This window comes from Globicephala melas, chromosome 2 (genome assembly GCF_963455315.2).
Source record: "Globicephala melas chromosome 2, mGloMel1.2, whole genome shotgun sequence".
Taxonomy (NCBI): domain Eukaryota; kingdom Metazoa; phylum Chordata; class Mammalia; order Artiodactyla; family Delphinidae; genus Globicephala; species Globicephala melas.
The window spans coordinates 78623584-78650942 of NC_083315.2; the positions used below are offsets into that span (position 1 = coordinate 78623584).

The 27359-nt window shown below is 35.5% G+C and overlaps 1 protein-coding gene across 1 annotated transcript in view; it reads right to left on the reverse strand.

The window, feature by feature from the left end:
* Window positions 1-2358: 2358 nt before the first annotated feature.
* UNC13C (unc-13 homolog C) overlaps window positions 2359-27359 on the reverse strand; it is a 576706-nt gene continuing 551705 nt past the window's right edge. The window contains exons 30-32 of the mRNA XM_060294236.1: window positions 7431-7523; window positions 5746-5905; window positions 2359-4191 (exon numbers count right to left, since the gene is read on the reverse strand). Of these exons, the coding sequence (XP_060150219.1) occupies window positions 3906-4191; window positions 5746-5905; window positions 7431-7523 (539 nt within the window). The 3' untranslated portion in view covers window positions 2359-3905. The remainder of the gene's footprint in view (window positions 4192-5745; window positions 5906-7430; window positions 7524-27359) is intronic.

Sequence of the window (27359 nt, forward strand, 5' to 3'; positions counted from 1 at the left end):
GACAAAGGACTTCTATACCCAGTATGCAAGGATGTCTCCAAATTCAACAATAGTAAAACAAAAAACTAGTTGAATAAATGGACAAAAGATTTGCAGACACTTCACCAAAGATAATATATGGATGAGAAACAAGCAAATGTAGAGATACTCAACATCATCAATCATCAGAGGACTGCAAACTAAAATAGAAAACTAAAATAGAAAAAGGACTGACAATACCAAGTGCTTCAAGGATTTGGAGCAATTGGAACTCTTACCCATTGCTGCTGGGAATGTAAAATGATACAATCACTTTGGTAAAAGTTTGACAGTTTTTTATAAAGTTAAATATATAATATGATCCAGAAATCCCACTACTTTGCATTCACTTAAGAGAAATAAGCACTTATGGTGACACAAAATCCTGTACACAAATGTTTATAAAAGCTTTGTTCACAATCTTACAAAACCCAAAAACAGCCCAGATGTCTTTGAACTGGTGAATGAACAGATGCTCTTTTGTATGCCCATAAATGGGATACTACTCAGCAATGAAAACAGTTGATACATGCCACAACATGGATGACTCTTAAATGAATAATGCCTAGTGAAAGAAGTTAGGTTCAGAAGGTTACCTACTGTCATGATTCCATTCCATGGCATTCTGGAAAACATAAAACCAGGGGGACTGAAAATAGAGCAGTGCTGCCAGGAGCTGAAGGTAGAAAAAGAGTTTGTTTACAAAGTAGTAGGATAATGGAATTTTGGAGGATGACGGAACTGTCCTATATTTTGCTTGTTGTGCCTGATACACGATTCTATGAATTTGTCAAAACAGAAACGTTTACCAACAGAGTTAATTTTAGTATACGCAAACTAAAATATATGATTCTTTAAAAAGATCCCTAAGCATTACTTTCTTTTTCTACATTTGTTTCTAAGAGGTCATTCATTGCAAGATGAACCATTATTTACTATTAAAAAAGGAAAAAAAGCACCCATTAATCTATAGTTTGACAATGATTATAAAATGTATCCTGATTTCAAAATCGTCATAATGTGAAAAAAGTATATTTTAAAATATGTATAATATGATATTTACAAATTGGAGCTTATTCTCAGACTTCTATCCAGGGATATTTTCTGAGTCCTGCATAACTCTGATTATTTTTCGTTATTTGAGTATGAAGATTGAAACTACTATATTAGTCCATAAAAGTGCTAGTATAGTCATCTTTATATAAGAGAAATTAAAAGGAGAAAATCTCGCTTCAAACATTTTTTTAAAAAGGCCAAATGCAAAACATTAAGCTAGGATTGTCATTTATAAATGTACCTCATTTAAGGGAAATTCAATATATAAATTACCCTAGAAATAGATGAGTTAGAGCAGGTTGCGATGAGGACATCTGATTACTTATCTTAAATAAGAATTCATCAGAGCTCCTTTAAATAATAAATGTTCCACTGTGGTTTTAAACACCTCATTTTAGCCAAATTTGATTATCATGTGTTTCTTTGAGAACTTCTAATGTGAGTTTCATCTGTAGATGAAAAACAGAGCTTTGTCTTTGTGCATTTTATCTAAAATATGATAAATAAATTGCTTCAACTTTAATGGAGTCTATAGTTGACAGAGATTGCTGTGAACTTCAGAGTGGTTACTAATTTGGGTATGCAAACACAACAAGCTTTGTTCTGGAGACAACAAATACTTGTATCTTGGGAAAAACAACAGACTGCAGAATTCATAATTATTTCAAAATTAGGACTGATACTTTATGATATTAATAAATAGACTCAATTCATATCATAACCATTAGTGTTTGATATATATTGTGCACACACACAAAGACGGAATGAACAGATCCAATTAAACAAATACTGGAAAAACTACTTAGCTCATAATTTTTTAAGTGATCAATGCAAACGCAAACTGCCATTTATTCAAGGGTGTGCTGCTTTATGACATTAATGTGCTCCTAAAGAGCTCAAGTCAATGTTCTGTAAAATTGTTATAAATCTTGAATGAATCTTGCAAGAAAATAATGAAACCTTTTGTCATGTAAGTTTTTATTTAACTGTGTTGCTTGTCTATATGTTGAATGTTGAATTTTCTTCATGGCTTAACAGTATTCAGAGACGTACAGACAGGTAGATACATCAGCTTTTTTCTTATTTTAAGGGTAATTATCCTGTAATATGTGGCTTTTTCCATGAATACAACTCCTGGAAAATTTTTTTTCAAATTCTAATGAGATACTAGAACTAAACATTGTGAAGAGTGTTCTATCCAGTAAAAAGAGCCTGGATTTTTTATTCTTAAATAGTGGAATGATGTTGCATACATGAAATAAAAAGGCAGAAGATACAATGAAGTATTGCATGTGCTCAATATACATCCATTTATTAATGCATATGCCAGAGGATTGCATTGTACTATGCATTTGGAGACGTCATTAACAAAGCACTTGCTTATCAATTTAACATGAATTAGTGGATCTTACTGTCTGTGTTTTCACACCCAGTAACAGCATGGTTCTGAAAGTCATGATACTTTTCATTTCTGTTCTTAACATATCAGACCAGCTTGTTCACAAAGCACAGTCACTATAACAGGATCTTGTTCCTGCATATGTATGTTGCCCACTAACAGTTATGACCATAAGTTACAACTACAAAGTCCTGTTCTACAGCCAAGTACTTAGGTACAGATTCTAAAAAGTCAAACCATTAAAACAGAGAAAATGCAAATATTCATAGACTATTTCATATTCACACTCTAACCTAGTTATATTTTTATCTACCGAGCTGTAATAAGTTGTTTTCCTATTGCATTGTATGCATCTTGGGCTTATAAATAACATAAATTACAAAACTGTAAGCAATTTCTTCAGACTTCATTTTACATTTTTCACTAAATAGTTGAAGACGTGACATTTTGCTCCAGTGCAATATATAGTAATGCTGCATTCAGTAAAAACTGTTGAATATTTCTAAAAAGAGAAAAGCATTTAACTGATTATAGCACTCAGTAAATAAGGAGTTAGTCATAACTGTCAGAAGGAAAACACTAACAGTATAATTACTTATCATAGGTAATTTAAGAAACAAACCTTCCATCATACTCCTAAACCATTAGTCATATGACTTTCTAAAGAATGAAATTTGGTAAAGCCAAGACATAATGCTAGATGGCAAATGCTTCAACTTACTTTTTTTTTTTTTTACAAATGTGATGTGACCTTGGCAGTTTTAAAGAACAAAGTTCTGTTGATATATCAAACACTGTTAACAAACTATTTAGCATTACTTTTTATAAGTTTGCTTTAAGAGCATTTCTTCACAGTGATTTCAGAAAGGTTGGAAACCGGTTGGCATAAAATATTTCCCACATTTTCTATTTTAATATGTATGCAAAAATCATCACAATATACCTGCAACTATAAAATTACAAATGCTTTCTAGAAGTAACTGCATTTCTAGTCATGATAGAAAAGGGTATTTGTAAGACATCTATAATGAGGTAAGTCTAAATAAAATAGAATTTGAGTAACAGATGCTTTCATACCTACTGGCCATATACACCAATGTAACAAGGACAACTAATGGACCAACTTAAGAGACTGTTTTTTAGTATGTTTAATGGATGAGAAATTGGTAATGAAATAAACATTTTAAAAGATGCTCTGGATATTTCACTTTACATCATAATTTTGGCACTTCATGGAACATTTATTTCTCAAAGACCAGAAGTGGTATAAAAGTTCCACAGGTTTTCCACATACCTTGTAGACATTGTTCTTGAGTACTGGCAAACACTGAAACGTAGTGAAATAAACATTCCCGTGTATTTGCACATGCATGCAGTAGTCAAACAGTTATAGTTTATGAATTCTCCTAGATGCTATCTTGCAGTGTTTGTTTCAAGCACTCTCTTCAGCAGATCTTGTTTCAGATTTAAGTTTTACAAATTCTTTAGCCACATTGTCACTGGTCCTCTGCGAGAGGATTCTAAGGATAGTCAAACCAGTTTCATCCATAGAGACGTTTTTCAATAGGGGATACCATGCCCCGTGGCTTCCTTTTTCTGCTATGTTCTGGAGCTGAATTACTGTCATTCCGATAATTCGATCTTCTCTGGCAAAGCAGTAATCTTTAACTGAAAGGTGAAGTTCATAGGCCCGTGGGCGGTTTTCTTTACTCAGAATGCTGTGTGGATTAAAAATATGGATTTTGAGCATTTTCAAATAGGGATCAATATGGTTCTAATAGACTGTTGAAAGTTTTATATACTGCTCAGAATATTATATTGGCAAATAGAGTACCATTGTCTTTGAACTCTGATGCAAATATCCTTTAAATTTTACTTAGATTGTATTTACATAGCTGTCACTCTGCAATCGAACTTAAAAACTCCTTCCTTCCCTAGATGGAAATAGGAAATCCATCTAAAAATGCTTTACTGCCCTGATGTTAAGGATATTAATAGAAACTGGAATTAAAATATTATGTTGTAATTAATCATTGCAGGCAAGGTCTCCCCAGTGATATAGGGGTAGGAGGCGTTACTAGGGGTCATGGAAGCTAGGCCAGGGGGGATGGGTAGCTTTTGGAAGAATTTCTGTGCCATTTCAACATCCGTTATTACAATTTCCTTTCTTTACCTCAGACTCCTGGATACGCTATTATATCTAGGAGCCTTTTCTCAGGGGAATACACTGCACAGACTATCAAGCACTGTTCACAAGATGTTAAATTGCATAAAAATCTCCAGAGTAAATCAGTTCCAGCAGAGCCTGGTGCTTCAATGCCAGCTCTTTCCTATGGCAACAGTTAGACCTGTCAAGATTGGGACTGAGGATGGTCCACTTTTTTCCATCTCTTGACTACTTCCTTCCTCCCTAAGACTATCTGATCAGTCACTATTATCTCTTACCTAGACTACTGCAATAGCCTTCTAACTTATCTCTACTTGTTTGGTCTTGCCTTCCCTATAGTTACTTCTCTATACAGCAAACACAATAATCATTAATGATGTAAATCAGATTGTTCAAACCCTCATATGAAAATCCTTCAATGTCTCCTATTGAGCTTAGAATGTGACCCAGGCTCCTTTACCACTGACTTCAAAGCCCTGTGTGATGTAGTACCTGACCACCTCTTCAAATTCATCTTATCTCACTCCCTTGCCCACTACATACTGTTTCTTAAATATGCCAGGCATGCTCCTGCTTAGAATCCTTGCACTCGCAATTTTCCTTGTCCTAAAATGCTCTCAACTCTCTTCCCTACATGACTGGTTCTTTATTTTCTCAGGTTCCTATTTAAAAGGCACATGCTCAGAGAGGCTTCCCTGAACACCCGTCTAAGCAGCCAACCCATCACTCTATTGCATCACCCTGTTTTAATGCTCTGCTTAGTACTATCATATGATAACTTTATTTATGATGTTGTTTATCATACGTTCTTTACCTCTAGAGAGTAACTTCCACGAGAGCAAAGTCCTCCTTCTACATATATCCAATGCCTATACTATTGCCTGATACATGGTAGACACTGGACAAATACTAAACAAATGGAAGAGAACTAAAAACAGAGCCTTGTTCATTTGCCTTGGATCAATGATGAACAGGAATCCTTAAACCCATAGGTTTTGCTTTCCTTAGCAAAGCCCAGTGCCATTCCTACCCTGTGAGTCGCTCATAAGTGTAGCTCTACAATGCCTATTGCCTGGTTGAATAAAGGAGTCAGGTCATAACTTACAACTGAAATGTTTCGTTATATTTTGGTGACCATGTGTTGCTTTTTGTCTTTGTGCCTTGTTTTCTCTTCTTGTCTCCGAGGTTGGGTCCCAGCATACAAACTTCCACAAAAGGGCGGAACGTTGCAGTGGTCTGCCAGTTTAAGTCATTAATAGCAATCACTAAAAGCCAAAAGGAAAGAGACAGGAATATAAAGTATTAGCAAACCAATGTGTGGAATCCTAGACTCTCCCTTTGATCCTTAGAGTGAATTTTTATTTTTTAAAATGATGTATGAAGTTGTAACTTGCATTTGATAGCACCCTAACCCCACTGACAAGGAAAAGCCATTTACTCTCTGGGCTGCACGCCTGATGGTGCTCTCAGCTCTAAGCCATGTGGCACTGGGATGGCAAATGTGAGCTGTAATTGAAAGGACAATCATTAATACTGAAAAGTTGTGATTCTTGTTTAGGTGAAAAAATGATGCTTTTCTTATTAAAATTATATGTTCATCATAAAATATTTAGAAAATATACAGAAAATAGATTTTAAAAATATATAATTTTATCACTCAGAAGAAATGAGTTAATATTTTGGTATGATGTTTTCAATCTTTATATATAGAATGGGATCATAATGTATTGCAGTCTTATAAGTAGCTTTATTTTTTAAGCCCATCACGGGTAGCATTCTAATTTATTATATATTTTCCAACAGCAAATATTTCATTATATGTACATTTCATTCTATATTTACCCAATCACTTGTTGTTGCATATCATGGTGGTTTCCTAATTTCAGGCATCATAAATAATACTTAAATGAACGTTCTCATACAGGTTTGCTCATCCTTTGATGATGATATCCTTAAGGAATTGTCTTACAATTAAATTTGCTAATGTAAAAGGTTGATAAAACTTTTACCATTTGATATGCATTGTCAAAATATTTTTCAAATATATTTAGTGACACTGGAATATATAGTCATGCCCACTTTTCTGTATGATTACCAGTACTGTATATAATCTATTATAGCCCATAGCAGTGTTACTTTTATAATACAAAGATACATTAGGTAATGCAATTTTAAAATATGTTAGAAGGCCATGGTTTTGATTAAAGTAGATATTATTTAAAGTGACTAAGTCTATAATAATATAAAAATAGAACACGGTTCTATTGAGGAAAGTATTAATCATTAAATTGTATCTTTGAAATGACCCCTCTTTTCAGACTGTGCTTTTACAATATAAAACCAATTGATTCAACCACCCATTTAAAAAAAATCAAACAGTTGTTGGAAATCACATAGAAAAAGTAGGTAGATTATGTGGATAGTAAGAACATGCTGACTTAACATCTAAAATGTCATTGGCAAGTTGGAGCTAACCACAGCACCAATGTTGAATGTATATCATAGCCTCAACCATAGAGAACATGTTCAATGTATACAGTTTTGAAATGTAATCACCAATGTATTTAAACCATTTAGATATTTCAGGTAACATAGGTTAAGTACCTGTGCCATTCATTTGTTTCAGTTTTAAATCAAAAGTTCTAGATTCATGAAGAAATTCCGAGCATGCCCTGAAATCATTTAATATAGATTTTTAAAGAGAGATTCAAGAAAAAACATTTTTGATATAATTATTTCCAGAGGTTAAAGTCTCATAGGCTGTTTTATCTACCTGGACCCGAAATATACCTTTTATAGTGACTTTATGCTCTCCTGTTCCTGGGGTGGCGGTGATGTCCACATGAACAGATATCTGACCCACTGAATCTCTGGAGGAGGGACCTGCAAATCAGCAAAAGTTTACTGGCCTGACCTTTCAGACCACTTAATAATGGACATCAGCACTCTGTGCACAAGGGACTGTAAAGTGTGATCATAGAAATAAATGGTTCTTTTCGTTAACAGCACATAATAGATTTTGATAAATGTTCACTAAATTAAACTTGCTATGCAGGTTTGAGGCTTGGGTATAATCATATTTAGCTAAACTTTCATATAGTACTCAGATACCTTAAGGCACACTCTTAGTATTACTATTGTTAAAAAAAAAAAAAAAAGGCAGTTGCCTTACTAGGCACATAATAAAGCTCTCCTCCATTGTTGCTTACGTACAAAGATGTATCATGCCTTTCATTCCTTTGTGAAGTGCTTTTCTTCAGTGTACCACACCAGAGCACCCAGGATACAAAGATGGCTCTACAGAGCACCTGCCCTCACGAGGCCCACACTAGACCAGGGGAGAGCAACATATACACATACTGCTGCATATAGTGTGATACATTCTAAAATAGATACATTTACAAGGTCGACTGATGGTATAAAAAGGAGTAGTCAATTCTACCCTGATAAACGTTAGTCAAAGGTTAAGAATGTTGTATTGGAAAGTGCCTGTGATTTGGGGTCAGATAAGCTTGAATTCAAATCATAGTTATGCTGCAACTGGTTCTGTGATTGGAATTTGCTATGTTCTCAAGTCTTGGTTTTCTCATTTGTAAAACAGGGATAACTACATCAACTTCATACACACACACTTATCTATTAACATATCACCTATAAGCATGTATATTTTTTCCACAAATAAAAGCACATGCTCTAATTATCATTTACCTTGCCTTTGTCTTTTCACCTAAAAATATATTAAGAAGATCATTCCATTTCAGTATACATAAAGCTAAGCCCCATTCTTTAATATAGTCTGGAATATCACTGCATTAACTACAAAGTCAGTGTTCCCTGAGTACTTGCTTAAAAATGAATCACTAATCTGCTTACTAATGAAAACATTAAAATATTTAAAACATTTAAAATAATGTTTAGCCTTTATTCCATTATACAAACATCCATTATTTATTTAACTACACTTTGGTTGTTTCTAACCTCTTACTCTTATGAGCAAAATGTAACAAATAATTATTTTTCATATTTACAAGTTTATCTATAGTATAATTTTAGAAATGGTATTTATTTGTCAAAGGTAGGTGGAATTCTAATTTTGCCCCATAGAGATTTTAACCATTTACAATATATATGAGAGTAATAAGAATCTTATTTTTGTAAAATAAATGGCTAGTGACCAAGCTGAAAATGAAAGGTTCTAAGAGACTTCCAATTTCTAACTTCAGGAAATCAGTGGATTTCAGCCGGAACCTCTTAACAGGACCTGCTGAGAAGAGCTGCTTCACCACAAGCAGCTCTCTCACCCACACCCCACCCCAGCCATTTGATAATAAAAGAATCGAAAGATAGAAATGGATCACTTTGGGCATTAGCCAAGGGACTGGTTCATTGTTCTGTGGGAAGGGAAGAGCGGAAATGTTTCCTTTTCCTGAGGTGAAGGAAAGAAAACGCCAAGAGAAGTACTCCTAGACTCCGGAAGTGCCAGCAAGATGAGCATTTCATTTTTTAATTGGCTGCCTACTTAGCAGACCTGGACATGGCCCAGTGAGGAACAGCAAGCCACAGAGTATGCCAGGACCTTCCCCTCTGCTTAAAGTCATGGTTGCTGAGAAATACGGCAGATGGCTCCTGAATGGCCTTTAAGTGCCAGAGTTGGGGACAAGAGAGGGATAATGTGATTGTAGGCTCTGGTTTTATCAGGGATTGTCACAGACGTGGTAAAGAGGCAGGCCTCTCAAAGGAATGTGCTATGCCCAGGTGAGGTGCAGCAGGAAAAAGTGGCCAGGTATCGAGTCTTGGAAGAGTTCATCAATGCCCTGGGGAACTATTTGGAAATAAGTTTCACACCAGCCAGTTCTATCAAGCAAGCTTGTACTTCCCCTAGGAGAAGGAGCTGGAAAAGCTCTACCACTAACTGAATAGACAATGACCTTTAAATAGATAATGACCACTAATGGCCACCAATGAAGTTTATTTATTTTATTTATTTATTTATTTATTATTTTTGGCTGCATCAAGTCTTAGTTGCGGCACACGGGATCTTCGTTGAGGCATGTGGGATCTTTCACTGTAGCATACAGGCTCTTTGCTGTGGCTCATGGGCTTCTCTCTAGTTGTGGCCTCCATGTTTTCTCTCTCTAGTTATGGTGCGTGGTTTTCTCTCTCTGGTTGTGGCGTGTGGGCTCTCTAGTTGAGGTGCACGAGCTCAGTAGTTGTGGCGCATGGGCTTAGTTGCCCCTGGGCACGTGGGATCTTAGTTCCCCGACCAGGGATTGAACCCACATCCCCTAGGTTGGAAGCTGAATTCTTCACCACTGGACCACCAGGGAAGTCCCCAACCATTGAAGTTTAAATAAAGAGTCATCTTTCTCTTTTCTCTCTTTCCTTCCTCCTCAATATCAGGGAAACTACGTCCAGGAGAAAGAGGAAAGGTACACATTACAGAAGCTCATGTCTTCCTCCACCTCCTGCTTCTACTGCTAGAGTCACCATTTCCCCCTGCTTGCGTAGAAGGAAGGAGAGCTTTATATCCAATAAGTGATTAAAACTTCAATGTGAGCAGAACAAGGTCTTAGAACCTGAATAACTTTCTAATAGTGCAAGTAATTAACATGGTATGTACCTGGGTGTCGATATCAATGAGGGAGGTGTCTATGCAGTAGAAAGTAGGGCTCATAAGAGAAGCTGGTAACACTTTTTGGAAAAATAAAACAGTTCGATATCATTCCTAAACTGGTGACATATTTATGATATGAAAAATAGAATATATCTTCCCATTATTCAAGTCTCCTTTTGTGTATTTCAATAATGTTTTACATTTTTCTTCATGTGAATATTAAACATTTTAAAAGCTTATTCCTAGTTGTGGTATCTCATCCTATTTTAAATGGGACCGTTTATTCTATTATATTTTATAACAGGAAGGCTAGTGATTTTTTTATTCAGCCAACTGAATTTTTAATGAAAGATTTACATTTACCCCTTTTGAGTAAATGAAATACAATCATATTTTCAGTGAATGACACTTCTCCTTTCCATTTTTTATACCTCATATTGTTTGCCTTGGCTAATTTTATTAGCTTATGTTTCTAATACTATATTCCATTGACAGTGTTAGATGTGGACATGCTTGTTATCCTCCATTTGGCTCTCCAAATTCATTTTCCACCCTTCTCTACTCTGCCCTTAGATGGACAATTCAATGGTCTCCTCTATACTGTACTGCCGCTGAGAAGTCCTGGCAAGGCAGGGGAAGGAGGGAGTAGAGTCGGGTCAGGTATTTATTTCTTTAGTCTCCTTCCTGTGGGGTCACCTTTTGCTGGCTGAATCCTGCAACCAAAAATCAAAATTCCCCTCACCAGCCCTCAACAGGAGACAGTCTCTTTCCTAGTTTTAGGAGCTTCTTCCTCCCTTGTTATTTTTGTTGCAGGGAGGTTAGTTGACTATTTTTTCTGGTCTCTTTATATCCAGCACATACCTTTGTCCATAGTTTCTCTATTAAATCCTTCTCAAATAATCTTAATTGAGTGTGCCATCTGATTCCTACTGCGAACTTGGCTACTAGAGTTAACATCTTTGATTTGCTCATAACTTTAATGGAAATGCCTCTAGTATTTTCACAATATTCTTAGGTCTTGAGGAACACTGAGACAATTTTTTTTGGTGGGGGAGACAGGACATAAAATACGGATACTCACTACTTAACTGTTATATCATGATAGATTTTACAGGGGAGAAGATGCTTAAGGAGACTCTTGAAGGTTGGGTTGAAATTCACTGTTTTTAGACAAAGGAGCAGAAAATAGCATGCGCCCACATGTGGATGCATAAAGGAGAATGGTGTGTCCTGGAAATTGCAAGGAGTTCATTATGGGTGGAGCAAGCATAGATGGAGTAATGAGGAAATATTAAAGAAAATGTGGGTCCTCTGAATGCCATTTAAAAGTTGTTAGACAAAAATAAATAAATAAAAGTTGTTAGACATTATCTTGGAGATACAGAGAAGCCTGTTAAGTTTTTGGCTATGGGTGGCATAGTCAGACCTAGATTTTGAAAGAATTTGTCTCATCTGTGTAAAAGATAGATCATTTTTATCACCCTATTCCCTTCTGGAAAACCTCCCACTTGTATCTTATTACATCTTGAATCAAATCCTAAAACCCAGCGCCTTGCAAGGATGCTTCTGATGACCTTTCCTTCATCTGCACTTCTCGTCCACGCCGTTGTCTTTGGCTTCATTCTTCAAAACTTTCTTCATGTTTTCATCCACTCAAACCACGTGTTTGGAAAATCCTCCCTCCATTATCTTATGAAGCTCTGTCCAAACACCTCTACTGTAAAATACTCATCTTTTGTTATTCTATAAAAATAATCTGTAGTTATATTCCTGATTTCCTCAAATACTATAACATAGTATAAAAAAAGCTGGGCAGTGAAATCAGACTTCCCTGATCATGAATCTGGTCTGTCACTCATTAACAGTTTAAAACTCCATAAACTTGCATTTCCTTATTTGTAAAGTGGGGATAAACACACCTACCTGGCAACATTATGGTGAGGCTAAAAAGGGAAAATTTTGAAAAATATGTAGGATATTATGTGCCTTGCACATAACAGCTATCTGGTAAATGGATCCAAGTTTATGATGATAATAATTCCTAATAAGAGTATTTCAAAGTTACTAAATACCTCAAAGATTCATAGAAAAATTATGGAGAAAAATCCATTGATGCTATAGTTATCTAAATCAAATACTGCAATAAGACAACATGAGTGACTGGAGTTTTCCCCAACAACTTTGGAATTCTGACTTTCTTCAGTAAGATTTTCTGGGCTGAGTACGCTAGAGATGGAAGGTTTTTAAGAGCCCTCATGTTGAATGTCTATTAGGGAATGTTCTTCCCCACTATGATGTATCAATAAAACCTTTGGTTAATCAAGAATTCAGTGAAATGAGTTTTCTTGATTACTAAAGGTTTTTTGTTTAACTATTGCTGAAATCAGAGTAAATGAGAGATGGTGTCTCAGCAACACTGAAAATACATCCAGATTGTGTATTTGTCTCTGTTGTTACACCAAGGATCAGAGCCTGCTCAGCACCTGGGTTTGTGGTTAAGACTTTTATGTGTGGTCTTATTATGTATTACTATAAGCAGTAATGTAGCAATGGCTGGTTTCTGCCCAGAGTAAACATCTAGAAATTATGGTCAGGAAAGTTATTGATTTAACAGATTTGTAATTGAGAAAAGCCTTCCATCAGAGCACTCACCAGGAGGTACCATTTCTTCATCTGAGTTTCTAACCAGAAACTGTACCAAGGTAATTTAAAGGCTTTAACTCTGTTGTTATAGAATTTGATTTGTATTGGAGAATATATAAAAATTGAATTAGGAAAATATGTGGTTTCTCTTTGGTGCTCTTACTTATGGAGGAGAAATTTTATGCTGTTTGAAAACAACTAACAGCTAAAGAAATGTGCCTAAAGCTTTTTAAAAGGTACTCTAAATGCATAGATATGTTTTTCCCTTTCCCAAACTGCTGCTCTCTCGTCCTCCACTTGTACATCCTAACTCTGTGCGTGTGTGTGTGTTTTCTAAAAAGATTTGGAGGGCTGCATTGGTGGGGAAAAGCATGTTAAAAATCAAACTTATGTACTCAGCAGTCCCTGAACAATTTTGTGGAATCTCTTGGGTGGAAACATTGACTAGAAAATACACATTTCCTTTTCTAACATAAAATGTGAAATTTACTGCTCAACCAAGTCAAACATAGTCTTGAGAGCTGCCTGCTTAATATGGTACAACCCTAAAAAAGTGGAATTAGGAATGTGACCATCTTCTGACAATTTTGAGTAGATGCAACTAGTGTAAAAGGTTTTATCATTATTACAATTATTGCTTAATAGTCATGCTATTCATAATTGTCTCCTGAGAACTCCAGGTTTGTGTTTCCATGGCACAGTGTTTATATTATGCCTAGCACTTATGTTATGCCTAGTATTGTAGTTACTTATGCAGATATTTTTCTTCCTAACTATATTCCATAATGGCAGGAAGCCTCTATTCATATTAATAATCCATACTTCTTATCTCTAATTCATACAATAAACATAATATTCTTTTGATACATATTAAATGGCCAGTTTATATTTATTCATTGATTAACATGCAAGCAGTCCTCACTTTGCACGGGTTTTCATGTTCCATGATACGCCTGGATTTCAGTGCCCACAGTTTAGTTAAATAGCACCCATTTCCCACTGACACATTCAAATTTTAGTTACCATGGCCTATTGAACGTGTATCACTGCCTAAAGTACAAACTTTGCTGCTAGTTTCTTAATCCACAAATCATCATATAAGTAACAGATAGGTATTATCCTCAGCAACCAATGACATCACTTCTCTTTTTTTTTGCCTTTTTTTTTTTTTTTTTGGTACGCGGGTCCCTCACTGCTGCGGCCTCTGCCGTTGCGGAGCACAGGCTCCGGACGCGCAGGCCCAGCGGCCATGGCCCACGGGCCCAGCCGCTCCGCGGCATGTGGGATCCTCCCGGACCGGGGCACGAACCCGCGTCCCCCCGCATCAGCAGGCGGACCCTCAACCACTGCGCCACCAGGGAAGCCCGACATCACTTCTTTTAAAGTCTGTTGGTGATTGGTCACTGTGCCCCTGTTCGGTTCACACATAGCAAAGTGTGTAGCTGTGTTACTGCCTTGTTTTCCAGTGATAAAAACCTGGATAATCAAAAGAGGGAATGAGCCAGAAAAGAAGAAAGTGCAACTAAGGAACAAAAAGTGATAACACTGGAGTGAAATTTGTATAGAATGTAAATGGATTAATAGAAAAAAATTACTGACCTTGTGAATGTTGACATTACTGCCCATGCCGGGCCCTAGAGAAGCAGACAAGGAACTTAATGAAAAGTGACCTTATTGACATAAATGAGAAAGAAGATGAAGATGTCCTAGTAGAGGTGACATTGGAGAAAAAATTCACATTAAAGGAACTCTGAGATATGTTACCGCGTCGAAAGCAGGAAGGATGAACTGCTGGTGACTGGTCCAAACTGTGGAACGACAGTTCACCAAGGCACAGAAAAGATGCTGCGCCTTATGGTTATGTGATGAGTGCTGTTCAAACTACACTCGATAAGATTTTAAAAAGAAACGAAGTGCTTTAATTCTCCATGTTTCTAATGCTTCCAATTACAGCATATTAAATAGATGTTTTCTCTTTTTTCATTTCCCTATACATTTATAGCTGACAGCAAAAGATTTTGTTTCTTTTGACAGAATGTTTTCAAAAGTCTTGGGAGAATTATAATTTTCCCCATTAATTAGCAAGATTGCTTTGAACAGTTTCAGTTTGCACAGTGATTTTTATGATTGTACATATTTGAGTTGATTCATTTAATACCTTTGCAGTTGCTGAAACAATACCTTTGTAGTTGCTGAAACTATGGAAGCTGCTTAATTCAGTCAGATGTGATTTACATCTGTGTTGCACTGTGCAATAGATTTTTCTTCCCATTTGGTGGGGCTGGTTTGCTATAACCTTGATCTGATCCATCTAACATTTGCATGGTGAAATCTGTTGACTGCCTATCCCTGAATAAAAATGGTATTGAATAGAAGCATCTTCAAGTTGAAGAAGGTATATATCAATCAAGCAGTTATTTTCCAAAAAGAGAAGAAAAGGTAACATATAAGAGATTTCCACTTGTGGCGGAATGAAATATGAAAATAATCTAATATGGAGCTTGTTATTCATCTATTTAACATTTTTGAGCATTTAATGAAGATTTAATCAGAGGCTATGCCTGTTACATAATCTTGTCTATTCTAAATCCATAGAAATTAGGCTATTGTGCCTCAAATCAACATCTGGGTCCCTAGAATGTGTCCTTTGTCACCAACATTATTGGATCATGAATACCAAACTCTATTCAGGAATGAGTAACGCTCATGTGAGTAAACATTGGCAAAGGGCAGGAGGATGAAAGAACTGATTGTTTAATTTGAAGTTCTCTTTAGAAGAACAGCTTTTGATAAAAAGCTTTTTGATAATAGATCCTGATTACTATCAGATTATAATATAGCATTATATAAGCACCCCTAATAGAGTTAGTCTCTCACCCAACATAATTTTAATACATTCTGTGAATGAATAATTTAAAAAACACTTAGTAATGATTATTCATGTAATGTTTTAAATAATTACCTCCAAGTCTCTATTAGCATCCTGTAAAATATTAGATGAAAAGTATCACAGCTGCTCAAGTCATTTGTACAAGTTTACCAAACTGCTTAAGCCCCTGACAAAGGGGTTTGAATCAGTCCTCATGGGACTTTGCTGGGCCCCTCAAAGGAAAGGTGTGGTGAATTCATGAGGGATGACCACTCTGGCAATGTCATAGTTCAGTATCAGCTGACCTGCCCTACTTCTCCTCCCACCTTCAAGTCTAGGGCTCCAGGTGGGAGTAACTTACCTCCATTCAGGTTTCTAGGTCGTTAGATATCATCAGAGGTGGTAGGAGTAGAATAAACCAGGAAGTGGCTTGACTTAAGCTCCATTCCTTCTCTTATGCCTTTTGTGCTTTCCTCATGTTCCTCCCTTTTTGTTTGCTCATTATCTCCATGTTATTTAAGATTTATATTTGAAGTAATTCATGGTCATGATAACAACTATGGGTACAATTTTTGATTACTTGTGTGTGCCAGGCATTGTGCAGAATGCTTTAAGGATAAGATCTTGCTCTGATATCAGATAAAGGTATCGTGTACATTTTATAGATGGTGCAGTTGGGCACGGATGTTAGTTACCTGTCAAAGTCAGTAAATGGAAAACTGAAATTTGACCTCAGATCTCTGACATGCTGTGATGTTCATAGAATAGCTTCTCTTCTACTCTTTTCCCCTCCCCCTTCCTTTTTTGACATCAAAGAGTTGAGAAAGCAAACTGTCTTGGTGGTTTTGTTTTTTTTGTTGTTGTTAATGGCATTTAAAGTCTTGGTGAACTAAAAGGCAGAAGAAGATGTGAAATCTAAGACAAAGAACATACTGCATAGACAGAAAGCATCTATGTATCTTAAGGTTATTTTTGTGTGTGTGATAATATTTAGTTTTCATTTGCAGCTTTTTATATTAAGCCCCATGGTAATCATTCAAATGTATATTTAAATTAATTTTGTGTTCTGGGATGTTTATGGTTTCATAGCTCTCTGTGTTTTATCCTTAAACCTACTATTGATTGAAACATCTTATATTGTTACTTTATATCAGTGAGTTTCCATGCTATAGCATGCTTAAATGTGTGGCTGAAAAATTAATCAGTGATTACTAAGATTTGAAATGTGTCAAATCCTGGAAGTAAGTCACTATGCTAGTTGGGTATCCTTTTAGAATTGTTTTGGAAAGTTTAGTTATCTTAACCTGAAATATTTTAGTATTGAAAAATATATAGTTTTAATGTTAGAACTAGAGTGGGCCTTGGAAACTATCTGATCCGATATCTTTGTTTTAGAGGTAAGGAAGTTGAGGCTAAGTGTCTTGTACAAATTTCCATAGCTTGGCAGTTATCAGTGGTGGGTCTTGTTATTTTCAGTGAAGGTCTCTTTCCACTGACAAACTAGCTTGCCTCTAAAAAGGTCTTCCGGGGCTTCCCTGGTGGCGCAGTGGTTGAGGGTCCGCCCGTCGATGCAGGGGACGCGGGTTCATGTCCCGGTCCGGGAGGATCCCACATGCTGCGGAGTGGCTGGGCCCGTGAGCCATGGCCGCTGAGCCTGCGCGTCCGGAGCCTGTGCTCTGCAGCGGGAGAGGCCACAACAGTGAGAGGCCCGCGTACCGCAAAAAAAAAAAAAAAAGAAAAAAAGGTCTTCTGGAATTCACATAATGGGACAGACTTTCAAAGAATAGTAGAATTTGGGAAGTAGGTAGGATATGGATATGGACAGTCACTGCTGTTTTTTCCTGGTGGAAACTCAGAAGTGGCGAAAATCAGAAAATTAAACTTTCAATTTTGACTAGTGCCTAAGAATTATTTCTAATCATTATCTATTTCACCTGATCTGTTAGCATCTCTCTCTTAAGATCTTTTCATTAACAGCATGACTACTAGCAAACACTACTACCTGGAGGAGAATGAGATGAGAAAGATTACTCTCATAAGGCAGTACGTATTCACACCATGTAAATCATTGTTGGTAGGAAGAGACTAGAGTAGGATACGTTTTGAGGAATGAGAGCTTTAGGACATGTCTTTTCTTTTTGGTAGTCACTGAGGATGTCAATAAACGTAGTAGTAGATACTGAGCTAGTTTAGATAAGTGAAGTCAGGCTAGGGGCTATGTACCCCACAGCTTCAAATGATTGGAACTATCAGTAACCAAGGATTTTTGAGATGTGGCTAAGGGTAATCCAGTTTACTTGAATGTATGATGTGAACAGATCTTCTTCTTTGTGGATAAATATACATATAAAACTCAGGGGCTTCTGAAAAAAAATTCTACAGCACAAGGAAAAGGTAACAATATCTCAAGTACTCAGGCAAAAGCCTATTGCTGGAAGTGATGCTCCTGAAGAAACCACAATGAAAAATGGAGTCATGATCAAATGCATAAGAAAAAGCAAATTTCTTGAGCTTAAAAAAAGCCCTCAACTTCTAAAGAATTCAATTTGTTTTAGAAAAATTAAATAGCACAAACTATACCTATGTATATCCAGGTGAAAAGGAGAAGAGGAGAAGGAGAAGGAGGAGAAAAAGAAGAGGAGAAGAAAAGGAGGAACAGGAGGAAGAAGAAATGTATCCAAGAAGAAAAGGGAAAGAATTTCAGCTGGCCTGTAGTTTTCCTCACAAAATAAAAATCAGAAGGAAATGAGCAGTGCCTACAAAGTTATGAGGGAGAGAGTCTATAATCATAGAATTTTAAATCTAGGAAAGTTGTTTCTATGAATGAAACAAAATGTAATTCAAGAGGCAATAAAATTTATTTTACACACACACGTGTGCATGCACGGGTGCGCGCGCGCACACACACACACACACACACACACACAGAGTTTCCCCAGAGACTATGACTTGGAGACATATTTCAGCCAAAAGAACCTCAGACTGGGGAAGTTGTGTTGTAGAAAGTATGTTAGTAAGCAATAGCATGATTTAGATAAACTATCAGGTGGATATCAAATGGATATACCTTCCTTATTAGATTTGAATTTATTATGGCAGGCGTAGTCTTATTTAGTTTTATATTCCCAGTGTCTATCTCTGTGCATGGCATAGTGAAGGAGCTCCATAAGAGGAGAATGAACAGAAATTTGGATGATGTGTGGATTGAACAGGAAGGCAGGTGTTAGGAAGGGATGAACTCTTTAATGGGAAAGTAATTAAAAAGTTTGTTCTCTTTGTTTTATAGTGTTGTGTAAGTGAATCAGTGGTAAAATAATGAAATTATAGGTGTGCTTAAAGCAGATTTTCCTTATCAAATAAATGGGTATTGATCTATGTCTGGCTTCCATCACACAGAAGTATTCTCTCTCAAGTTACCATCTTTGCAGGAAAAATGTGCAAATAAAAACAATTCATGTGAATAGATGACTATGGAGTTTAAATTTGCTTTGTAGCAGCTTAGAGATGCTCATGGCAATCCCTTCATTATAGAGGTTCTGGGAGTTTGGGGTTGTGTGTATTAGCTATGGAGCTAGTCTTACCTTGAGTAAAATTTCAAATTTTAGAGATTTTATACATATTTTGCTAAATTTATTTGTAAGTATTCTTTTACTCCTATTTTAAATAGGATTCTTTTTTATTTCACATTCTAATTAGCTATTAGTTTTGTAAAGTTATGCTGTTGAGTTTGTATACTGATTTTGTAGTGAACGATTTCATGGAAAAGCCTTATTAGTTTCAGTAGTTTCCCTATAGAATTGCTTATGCTTTCTATGTAAATAATTATGTTGTCTGCTTATAAGGACTTTTATTTTCTTTTTCAATTCTCTTGTTTTTGTGTAGAGAACAAGATGATAATCTCCCTAATTAATTTTATATGTATATAACATTGAGACAAAAACTTAATATGGAGAGTATAAAAAGAAGACCTAGCTAAACTAATTTATATATCTAATACAAAAATTCTAAATAAAATATTGATAAAATGCAACCCTATCACCAAGTAGGGTTTATCTTAACAAGAAATGGTTGTTTTAAACTATTATCCTAATAAATATCACTAGAAACTTTTCTCATAAATTCTGAAAAAGCATTTGATAAATTTCAGTGCCCATTCATGATAAAATCTTAGTTATTCAGATTTGAAGGATGGTTCCTAACTGTGATAAAGAACATTTCTTTTAAAACAACTGACATCATACCCACATGTGAATCATTAGAAATTCCCTTTCAAAATTGGGAACAAAATAAGACTATGCAAAATAAGAATAAATACAGGGTCTGAAAGTTTATGTGGAGGCAATGATTAAAAACGGAAAAGTCAGTACGGCTCCTGGAAATGGTGACATTATTTTTTTTGCAATAACTAAAATAACAATTTAAAAATTATTTAATGAGAGTGTTTCTTGAATTAATTTGATAAGAGATTAAAACATAATAAACAAATAGTTACATGATTCTGGATGACAGTATATCATTCTCAAAGCAGCCAGAAAAAAAAAAATCCCTGAAATAAAGTTAATTAAAGATGTGATAAAACAATGAAATTTCATATAGGCATAAAATAATAATTACATGAAACATATCTGTAAACTTTACAGTTAAGACAAAATGTCTTAAGGATGTCACTTACTTGCATATTTAGTTACAGACTTACTGCAATTTTAATCAGAATCCCAAAGACTTCAAATTTTTTTTTTACAGAATCCAAAGCTCACGTGAAAAGCAGTGACAAAAGAAACTAAGAACTTATTAAAAATAGAACTATTAAAAGTAACTAAGAATTTTTAAAAACACTAAATGAATAGTAACTAAGAACTTTCTCTCCTTAAAAAGAGAGAAATGAAAATGTATTATTCTTATAAAATATTAAAATACTTTATTAAGCAACAGTAATTAAATCAGTCTAATCCTGGGCTATAAATGATCAGACAGAATAGGATAAAAGGTCCAGAAACAGAATTCCAATATATTTAAGGTATCAATGGCAAAGGAATCATCAGTGGGACAGGGCAGAATTATTCAGTAATTGGTAGAAGAATAGGTTACTATTTGGAGGAAAACTTTATATCCTCACTGTATATCATATACCAAAAATAAATTCTGATATATTAAGTTAAAATTGAAAAATACAACTGAAAAAGGAAGAAAATATAGATGAATTTTATTTGAAATCTGCATGTGGAAAGGTTCCTTGGGCTTAAAATTAAGGAAATAAATCACAAAGGCAAATATTTGAAAATATTTGTATGTCAAAAGACATACTATGGAAGTAATCAACTGAGTGAGAAAATGTTTGCAACAAATGTTATAGAGGGTTACTATCCTTAATGTATAAAGAAATCACACAAATTGATAAACTCAAAGGCACCATTAAAAAATGAATAAAGGTCATAGACAATTCACAAAAAGAAATATTCAACTAGTTAAAAAATATTGAAAATGTTTATCTTTTGTAATCAAATTAATGTATATTACCTATTACATTAACAAATATTTTAAACAAATACAACCACCCAGAACTAGAGATTTTTGTGGAAAAATCTAATATTCTAATCAACTTTTGATTGGAACAAATTTATAGTTGGAAAGCTACTTGGGTATTACATGCCTTCTAGATATTCAGAACTTTGGATTCAGTAATTCCATTTATGGAATTCTATTCAAAACATAATTCTAAATACAGAAAAAATTTGCCTGGAAAATTTTTAGTAAATGTAATTTAAAATATTGAATGAAAATGAGAAATAAACTTAAGTATTTTGTAATTGGGGAATACATAAATTATGAATTATCTGTGTGATTGGATATAAGCATGACACATTGACAAGGAGTTATTATATAAAATACTTACGTTGGAATGCTGTATGAAAGGGATACATAATTTCCTATAAAGTTTCTGAAGTATTTAAAACAAACATAAGATGAAATTGCAAGAAAATATATCAAAAGTTGAATGATTTGTGAATAATCTTTTCCTTTTTAATACTGTTCTGAATTTTCTATTTTCCAATATGTATATATTACCTTTATAATCAAAATACAAGAAACCTAGTTAAAACAATGTTTTAAAACTTGTGTCAAGAAACTTTGGGGCTTCCCTGGTGGGGCAGTGGTTAAGAATCTGCCTGACAATGCAGGGCACACAGGTTCCAGCCCTCGTCTGGGAAGATCCCACATGCCGCAGAGCAACTAAGCCTGGGCACCGCAACTACTGAGCCTGCGCTCTAGAGCCTGCGAGCCACAACTACTGAGCCCACATGCCACAACTAGTGAAACCCATGCACCTAGAGCCCGTGCTAAGAGAAGCCAATGCAATGAGAAGCCTGTGCACTGAAACTAAGAGTAGTCCCGCTCGCTGCAACTAGAGAAAGCCCGTGCACAGCAGCAAAGACCCAACGCAGCCAAAAATAAATAATAAATAAAATAAATATTTTAAAAAATTTCTATAAAAAAAAGAAACTTCGATTTCATACTGGCTAAACCACAAAATTTATCAATAACTAGGAATTTTTAACTCCTGATTACTGATTATAGAGTTTTGAAACAGCATATCCATATATTTTTGCAGAAGAGTTTGATAAGGAGATTAAAAATAGCTTAACCTTTCAGGATCCTACAAGTTCCCCCAGAGATTAATACTTTTTAAAAAACTCAACCAGCCTATGCATCGACCTTCTGACTTATTTGGATGTTATCTTCTCCCTCATATTTAATCATCAAATTTCTTGAATGTACCATCTACACTTGCTCACTTATGTCCAAGCAAGTTTTAAGTCATCTCTTGTGATCGTATAGCATAACTCTACTGGAAATTTTGAGAGTCCCCAATGATCTCTTTTTAAACTATATAAAAATATATTTTTTCCAATTCCTTGCTATTTTCCATGTCCTTGGCTTTGACATATTTGAATACCTCCTTGTAGTCTTATCCCTCTTGACTTCCTTCACTGTCTACTTTCTTGATTCACTGTTTACTTCTCTGGTTTACTCCTTTTCTTCCATCTTTGTAGCCACCTTCTTTCAGCTTTTCGTTATGTGCCATTCCTCCATATCAGTCCTTGGCTCTCTCCTCTCTTTTCTCAATACTCCTTTCCATAGTGTTATAGTTTCAACTTTCATCTTTATTAAGTTTAAAAAATATATTTCTAGTCCTTATCCTCATCTTCCAGATGAACTCCATTTCTAATTGTCTAATAGATACAATTGCTGGATGTTTTCCCTCTTAGTTTAATCTCATCAAATCCAAAAATTGACCTATGGTGCTCTCAAACCTACTCCAGTTCTCAGCTTCCCCATTTCCAACCGGATGACACTATTCTTTCTGCTATCCAAGCTCAAATCACTGAAAACCTGATGGAACTTTTCCTTTCTGCTTTATTTGCTGATCCTAACCAGTAACTAAATCTTTCCCATTCTTCTTCTTTTTTTTTTTTTTTTGCGGTACGTGGGCCTCTCACTGTTGTGGCCTCTCCCATTGCCGAGCACAGGTTCCGGACGCGCAGGCTCAGCGGCCATGGCTCACGGGCCCAGCCGCTCCGCGGCATGTGGGATCTTCCCGGACCGGGGCACGAACCCGCGTCCCCTGCATCGGCAGGCAGACTCTCAACCACTGCGCCACCAGGGAAGCCCTTGCCAATTATTCTTTACAGAGTTTATTTGATTCAATCTCTACTTCAACATTCTACTCTCTTAGTTTGTGATCTCATCACCAAATCTGGTATCTCTGTCACCTTCCAAGAAGTCATTTTGCTTTCATACATTTCTATTATATTTTATATCACTTAGCAGGACTAAACTTCCCAAGATACAAATTTCTTCCTATTACTCTCCTTCTCCTAGAACCAAGGCTTCCTGTTGTTTTGAGGGGAAATTCCACATTCCCTAAGTAACTCTTGGCTTTAGAAATTCTGCCTCCATCAATTATGATCAAATTCATCCCTCACTACACTCAACAGTATCCCTTTCTGCAAGCCTTCCTTCCATATATTTAAGTAGTACCCCCCACCTGAACTCTGCCATCTCTTTATGGCTTTCCAGTCACTCCAGCCTATATGGTTGACTGTCACTTGCATCCACTTCTGTGTCCTTATCCATACCACCCATTTTCGTACTCAATATTCTGCCTCATTGTGTACTCCTGTGTCTGTTCTACTGATTGATTGAACTTTATTGCATCATGAAGTTACACCAAGATTAAAATTGTTTCAATGTTAAATTAAAAAAAACTATATCTAAATTTTTAAATAATATACATTATTGGCAAAATTGGTGGGATAACATATATAAAAAATTAACTGGAAAGCAAGTTTTGGAGGCAGCGTGCATAGCAAGTCTCTGGGCCACACTCCTTAGATTTGAATTCAGGCTCCACCACATATTAGCTGGGTGACCTTGGGTAAGTTGTTGAATCTCTCTATATTTCAATTCCCTCATCTGTGAAATAATAATAGTAGTACCTGACTCCTTCAATTGTTGTAAAGATTACATGTTATCACCTGTAAAGAACTTACAAAAGCGCCTGGCATATAGAAAGTCCTCTGTATTATTGTGGTTGTTTATTAGAATATTAAATCGTTCCCTTTGACCTAGCAATTTCTTTCCTATGAACCTGTCATACAGAAATATTTGCATAGATACACGAAGAATTGTATGGCTAAAGATTTCATGGCAACATTTTTATAATGGCTAAAGAATTTAGATACAACCTATATGTTTATAAGTAGTAAAATAGTGAGTACATCATCATATATCTTATTATGAGATATTATGAATCCACTCTAAAGGGGGGGAAATCTGTATATAAGACATGAAAAGGTGTGTATGAAAAATCAAATAGCACAATAGTATGCATTGTGCTACTATTAAATGAGAGATCATTTAATATCATAGACTGCATTGCAGGTCAAAAGGCTAAAGAACTAGAGGCTAGTGTTCTAATAGGAAAATATAACTGTCCCCAACTTTGAGGCAGTTACTCTGCAGGAGGTGGGCATACATACACAAATTAACTCCTCTGCAGAAATGCACCAGGGCTTGGTAATGTATTGCTCTGAACGTTTTCTCAAGAACTGGTCTAATCTAATGTAATTCGGCGAAGACAGCATAACAAGACAGAAGGAACTGTAACGGACAGAATGAATAACATTTGTCAGAAAAGAAACAGAATAGATATGGTTCCACTTCCCAGCAGGTACGGTGAACATAGAGAACTTCATGCAAGAAACCCTCTGTGTTTCCTCTTCTTCTTTCCTTTTCTTTACCTGCTTTAGTCTGTTTTGCTTACTGATCGTTATACAGTACTGAATAAGACTTTGAAATCTGGATATATAAAAATTGAGTTACTGTATAGAGTTTAAAAATAAATGAATTAAACATGGTTTCTTCATTTGGTTACTAATATATTAAACTGGCCACTTGGCTAGGTTTTGTGGGGGCAAAACCCCATGAAATGAGTGCACTGCATTTCCTCCTTATGCAGCAGTGGAATAACATAGATACATAAATAACCCTACTTGAAGATTTTTGTAATTTTAAATCTGAATTTGTAATCTGAAAGATTTGGGTTTGAATTCTGGCTCTGTTGTTTATTAGCTTTGGCCTTGGGTGATCATTTTAATATCTCTGACACTCGGTTCAGCTGTGGAACTGAAAATAATCACATCTTCTTCATAAGATGAAAAGGACAAAATGAGGTAACATTGGCTGAACTCGCTGTCTAACATATATCAGGTGCTTATAAATGTTAATTCCTTTATGTTTTTTCATTTTAATTTGGAAAGATCTATTTTATTTTTGTTTAAAAAACACATTTTATATTTATAGCAAATACTAATATGTCTTATTTTAAAGGAAAGTATCTTGAATATACTGATTAGATTTTAGCTTTGATTAATCTAGGCCTTAGATTTGATTAAGAAGAAAAATTTTAATATCTACTCTTCAGTAATGCTATTTTCTTAAAAAAGTCTTGAACCTCTGAAAAAAACTTGAACCTCAGAAAAGTGAAGAGATATTGGCTTTTTTTCCCCTAGAGAATACATACTTTTTTTTAAAATTGGGATATAGTTGCTTTACAGTGTTGTGTTAGTTTCTGCTGTACAGTGAAGTGAATCAGCTATATGTATACATACATCCCCTACCTCTTGGACTTCTCTCACACTCCCCTATCCTACCCCCCCATCCCACCCATCTAGGTCACCACAGAGCACCGAGCTGAGCTCCCTGCTCTATACGAAGTTAGTCAGAAAGAGAAAAACAAATATCGTATATTAACGCATATACGTGGAATCTAGAGAATACATACTTTTGAGGAGACTTTATGTTTTGAAGTAAACACACATAAAAATACAAAACCAACTATTTGTCTGAAACCATCAGGAAAAAAGCCAAAGGCCTTAGAAATAATTCCCAGTGATTGTGTTCTTTATAACTGCCATCACTCTAAAAACTTCGTAAGTTCAAACAATGCTGAGGAACTCCATTGTAGGGTAGAGCATTACAAATTATTTTTCTTTTTAAAGAAAAGTTTGGATCCGACTCTGAAAAAGGTCAAACATGCATGGAGAAATACAGATAAGGACAGAGTTTTGAAGGAATTTAAATACCGGCTTCCAGTAATTTCCCCAGTCCAATACACCCCTGCACCCTGTGGCTCAGTTCTAACTTGAAAGTTGTTAGCATTTTTACAATTCATTTTCCTCTTTGTTTAAACTATTTAGAATTAGACCTCAGTCAGAGCCTACAACTGGTTGCATTCATGATGCAGAATTTGCCTTAGAACTGAATATCACTGCTCTAAAAAAAAAAAAAAAGTCAATTTCAATGTATTATCTTTTCAAGTAAAAAAATAAATAAATACAGGATGTGAAGCTGAGGTCAAAGGCCATTTCCTACAGGAAGCTCTCCTTGACCTCTCCACCAGAAAATAATCTCTCCTTGATACAACTTCATTTATAATCTCTTTAATGCTTTAGTATTTTCTACTTTGATTATAGTTATTTGTACACAAAATGCATATACTTCCAATTCAGTAAACTGTAAACTTCCTAAGGATGGGGATTTTGATAGATTCCTCCATGTGACCACCATGCTTACCCCAGCACTACAAAGTCAAGATGGCCTCAGTAGTGGGGCACAGCAGAGGGCACGGGAACAGACTCTGGAGGATCTTGTAATAACCTATAACAGAAAATAATCTGAAAAAATATATATACATATACATAACTGAATCACTTTGTTGGACTCCTGAAACTAACACAATATTATAAACCAACTATACTTCAATTAAAAGAAAAAGATTTAGAACTAGAGCTTATTCTGGGGGAATCAGGGAGACAGAAGGAGAACCCCTTAAGGATAAAGACATCAGTGATCCCCAAAAACTTCTACCACCCCAGTCAAGAAGTGTTTACAGCAAATATCCACCTAGACTCAGAGGTGTTGTAGCTGTTACTTTTTTCTGGTATAAGAGTACTTGCAATTTCAAATTCTTAGTTGTTTTCCTTAATTGAAAATAACCTACAAGTGTTAGGATGCATGGTTAAGCACAGTT